This window comes from Malus sylvestris, chromosome 6 (assembly GCF_916048215.2).
Source record: "Malus sylvestris chromosome 6, drMalSylv7.2, whole genome shotgun sequence".
NCBI classification, from domain to species: Eukaryota; Viridiplantae; Streptophyta; class Magnoliopsida; order Rosales; family Rosaceae; genus Malus; species Malus sylvestris.
The window spans coordinates 34329101-34334408 of record NC_062265.1 but is presented as its reverse complement, the minus strand read 5'-3'; the positions used below and the strand labels follow the sequence as shown (position 1 = coordinate 34334408).

General features: G+C 34.5%; 1 protein-coding gene across 1 annotated transcript; it reads right to left on the bottom strand.

Annotated features, from left to right (window-relative positions):
- Window positions 1-483: 483 nt before the first annotated feature.
- On the bottom strand, window positions 484-1889 carry LOC126626803 (serine/threonine-protein kinase BSK1-like). The gene is made up of 2 exons (XM_050296198.1): window positions 1001-1889; window positions 484-892 (listed from the first exon to the last, which is right to left on the bottom strand). The coding sequence occupies exons 1-2, from the start codon at window positions 1325-1327 to the stop codon at window positions 779-781; spliced, it is 441 nt and encodes a 146-aa protein (XP_050152155.1). The 5' UTR covers window positions 1328-1889; the 3' UTR covers window positions 484-778.
- Between the last annotated feature and the right edge of the window lie 3419 nt (window positions 1890-5308).

Here is a 5308-nt window from a genome sequence, read left to right as displayed (position 1 = left end):
TCGACTACGATAAACTGGGTTAGTTCAATCTACTACCAAAGAATTCGTCGAATGGGTGGAACAAGCTTCCCTTTCAAAGTAACAAGAAAGAGCTTTATATGTTTATAGAAAGACAGATAGCAGATTAAGCTTCAACGGTACTTGATGAATCCACTAGTACTAGTCTCACCAATGTCGATAAGACCCCTACTGATTTCACTCATAAATTTATTGTCTTCCAAATGAGTTTTAGTCTCAAAGAATGCTAGTTCTTATGGTTCATATGTTATGTTATGAATATATCACACTAAGTTGTTATGTATGGATAATGAGATTTCATTCATACAATGTTAATTTCAATAGACATATTGGAGAGTCCCATTGGCATGCATTTAAATTCTGAAAAGTCCATTAGTGATAGATCATATTAACCATGAATTGATTAATTATCATAACACATATGGATTAATTAAGTTAGGTTAATTTCAGTTTACTACCCTAAAATTTCTTGGTTTTCAACATTTGGTATATAAAATTTTTTTTCATCCCAGAGTGATGCATAAAGTTATAATTTTGGGACACTTTCATACATCCGTTAAGATTGCTGTTAAATTTGCCATTAACTGATGATGTGGCATCCACGTGGACAATGATTAGATGCCACGTGAATATTAAAAAATAAAATAAAATAAAATTTAAAAAAAAAAAGATTTGGGCGTCTTCTCCCTCACCCCTTCCAACCCCTCTCCTTTCTCTCCTCTGCACCCACCCTTCCCCCTCACTCTTTGACTCCACCCACTCAATTTCTCTCTCTCCCTCTCTCCCTCCCACATCTCTCATCCCCATCACAACAATACCCAATCAAATTCGCAAGCCGCCGATGCCGCAGCTTCCCCACGCCCCAAGCTTCCTCCTGCAAAACCAAAATCCACAAATCATTCAAACCCAATTCGTAAAATGATCGAAAACCCACCAATGTTAATTTCATTCATACAATGTTAATTTCAAAAGCCAAGCTCACCGCAAACTGCTTGGGATCAGGCCACGCCATCTTAGTGAACTTCTTAACGGCGATCCAACAACGGTTATGTAGCCAGCCCTTGTAAACAAGATTAGGGGCCTTCTCGCCGCTCTCCGAAACTATGTAGTCAGAGCTGAAGTTATTGGTGGCGGCTTTGAGGTCAGCAAAGGAGAACTCGAAGAAGGGTAGGGCTCCGCCAATTTCCAGGTCGGATCCAGAGGTGGGATTTGTGTGGTGGGTAGGGGTCCAGCTATTGTGAGCTAGATGCTGGGTTTGGATTTTCTCTGGTTGTTGGTTCTCTGAAACTTTGGATTCACAGCAAACCATGACTTAGTTTTCTGTGGGGGTTTGGAAATTTAGTGAGTTTTTGAGCTTCTTGGAGTCGGAAAGATGGAAGCTTTTTAGAAGACAACCAGGAGCTGGTTCCTTGCTGCCTCTGCTTTGAGTGCCTAGTGGGTTAAAAGAAGAGAGAGAGAGGATAGAGAGAGGTTCATAGCAGTTTAATGTTAGAGGTTATGCTAATTAAAGCACTTTCTAGTTGCTACAGTTTAATGTTAGAGGAGAGAGAGAGAGAGAGAGAGAGAGTGGGTGGAGTTGAAGAGGGAGGGGAAGAGTGGGTGCAGAGGAGAGAAGAAAGGGTGTCGGAAGGGGTGAGGGAGAAGACCCCCAAATTTTTTTTAAATTTTTTTTTTAGTTTTTATTATTTTTTATTATTTTTAATATTTATGTGGCGTCCAGTCATTGTCCACACGGATGTCATGTTATAGTTAATGGTAAATTTAACAGCAACCTTAACGGATGTATGAAAGTGTTCCAAAATTATAACTTTATGTATCTTTATGGATGAAAAAAAATTTCATATACTAAATGTTGAAAACCAAAAAATTTTAGAGTAGTAAACTGAGATTAACCCATTAAATTAATTCATGTATATATATGGATATATATAAGTTCTTTAAGCAAAGGGATCTGCATTTTTTTTAAATAAGGATTAGTGGTGGGACTTGCTCCATATCGAATTTCAACAATCTGAACTGTTTATTTTGTAAGTCCCGATCTATAGATTATCATTGCACAAATTTAATTCAATCTGAAACTATTTGCCCACTTAATTATTGCAATAAAATTTTAATGTTTCTTATAACATAATATTCATTCATTTCTTTGAACTCAATTAGATGCCTCAAATATTTCCGATTTGGCTAATATTTTGCAAGTATGATATGTAAGGTGCAATTTAAAAAATAGATAGTTCGAATTGTTGAAGTTTGATATGATGTGCGCCCCACAACTAATCCCTATTTTTTGGAAAAAAAAAAATGGAAGAGTCCCTTCCATTAAAGACTCTCTTGGTATATATATTTTTTGTTCCATTGTAATGGCTTTCAACCTCAATGTCAGTTAGCATTTTGTCTGTTGAACCAATTGAACAAGGCAACAAAATCTTGATTGGATGACAGGTTCATTGAAAGAAAATAAAGCACTTGAATTAACGATGGGTGTTTTCTGCATAATATATAACAATTTAACCTCAGAATTCAATATTATTATTATTTTTCTAATAAAGTTCTTTGGACAAATTGTACCTCAAACACTTTATCATCATAATTTCAAAGAGGCACTAGAAAGTAGAAAGCAATAATTTGCAAAAGAATCAAATATAATATACATGAAGCTTATTAAGCGGTATTTTATGTTCGTGGAGCAATAGATGATTGACATTTGACAACATATTGATAATGTGCTGTACTGGTGTGAGAATATTTATAATATCGACGCACATAAATGCTTTTCATATCAACATCAATTGACATGATATACCAATAATATAAATGACATATTAACGACATATCATGTATTATGTTCTATCATGTTGACAGTAATTAGCAATGACAACTTAGCTAGCAGTTAGTTAGGCTATTGACAGTTAGTTTGTTATGTTGGTTAGAATTGTTATAAGCAAGCTACTGCAAGCTATATAATATGTGCTTGCTTCATTGTAATTACTAAGTCTGAAATCAATACAAAAGTCTCTCTCTCAAGGATTCATTCTCTCTCTCTCTCTAGAGTTCTTCTGTTTTTCATTCGATTACATTCATACAATCATACATCCATATTTTCATATTTCTGTATATGTTAATAGGTTATGATAGATTTAGTATTGGTTTGGTATTGAGGTGATCTTATAAAAAGTGGGTATAAAAAAAAGCTGAGCTCAAAAAGGTATTTGGTAACCCTGGTTTGGTACTAAGATGCTTCGGAAAAAATGGGTATAAAAAAAAGCTGGGAGGTTTTTTATGTTTGGTAAACATTAAACTTCAGTTTTTTTTCACGGTTTGAGTGAAAAAAAAGCTAAAAACACAAAGATACACAACCCAGCTTTGAAAAATCGACTTTTTTTGCTTGTCCAGCTTCTGCGCAAACCGATTTCGCAAGAGGCGCTAAGGCCTTTAATGAAAATTTTCAATACCCAAAATGGCCTTTGGCAATTAAATAAATTATACATTATACCCGTCGACTTCGTTGCCGATCCCACCACGTCTCTCTTTTGTCCTCTCTGTCATAATAAAAGAAAAGATAAAAAAATTATTATATAATATTCAACATCATATCTTTTTTAGTCATTTTACATAATCGCAGCGATTTTACATAAAAATTTATCAAACACTTTAGCACAACTTTTTTTTTTTTTTTTGCTAAAATCACTTTTACAAAAATTTTTACCAAACACTCTACTGCTTTATTTCACAGCTGTTTAATCTCGCTGCAAAGCAGAAGCAATTTTTTTTTCAAAGCACAGCAATACCAAATCATCTAGTAAACACTTAAAAATAGCTTATTTTCACAATTTTGGATGAAAAAAAAAACTGAAAACGTGAAGCAGCAAAAATAAGTTTATTCTTACAGTACAACAAAAGTAGTTTTTTTTTCAAAGCACAACAATATCAAACTAATAACCTCATATAGCTGATTTTGTGACCACATATCCTGTAGCCGATGCTATGAAGCAGGATCTCCTCTAAAAGGTTGATTACACGTGTGTGTGGGTGTGTGTGTAGCAGGTATCACACTCTACTGTTCACGGAGCAAAATAGTGTCATCATATTGACTGTTTCATGACCACATATTCATCAGGTAGCTGGTGATTGTTTAGAGTTCGATGTATTTGCCTCATTTTGGCTTCATTTTATAAGGAATTGGATCCCCTCCTGAGCAAATGATGGGGATTCTCATGACCACATAATACGGAATGTTAGATCAACAAGGATCGTTGGATTTTGATCTAACGGTTACAAACAGAGAATCTCTCTAAAAATTATAATAATTGTAGCCGTCGGATCAAAATCCAACAACCAGTGTTGTGTGGTCATGAAGATCTCCACCATTTGCTCGTGCAATTCCATTTTATAAGAGTGTTATACAGTTAAACGCGGTCACGTAACAATCAATACAATGGACATTGGTCGGTTGTGTATATAAATATATATATTACATTGACCTATATATGGACAATGCAAGTGTACAAATGAGCAGTTCATTACCATTATTTCAAAGGAAAAACTAAATCCTTTTAAGGGAATAAAACAGAAGTTCGAAAGCAACAGTTTCAACTTTCCACTAACTAGAACGTCGAACCGCTTAACAACTCTTTCGACACTTGTGCTTCCCAAAACGAATATTTCCATGGTCCCCTGCTTGTATTGCCATGCTCTCCTTCAATTATTAACACCATAATTACATTAGAAAATTATTAATCCTCTATTTCTCTCACTCGAGTAATTATGTAATCATATAATTGTCAGTGTTTCCTCCATTTGAAAGCGTGGTTAATCATTGTTCCTTAAGTAATCATACACTAAATGACCCAGAGTTTAGGAAAAGGACTCTTCGGATTCATTTTGTGGGGATCATAGGGATCCCACATCCTAGCCGTTCATGGTATATTGTGTAACCAGTTTTCGTCAGATATTATTTGTGTTTAATTTTAAATAAAAAAAGTCAAATGATTTTTGACCGCATGATACATAATGAATGACTAAAATGTGGGGATCCAAGACCCAAGACAAGGAGAAATTTTTGTTCGTGACCGAAACACGGGTGGTACACCACGTGTTTTTATATAAGTAGCGGGAATTTATATTTTTTAAGTTATTAACTTTTTAACACACATATCTTACAATTTGTTCTTGTGTTCCAGTCATACTAAAAAAATCTATCCAAGACAATAATCCAAAAATTATAATAATAATTTCTTTGATCTCAAGGACATAAATCATTCTTCACCACCTTGACAAATAACATGAAAGT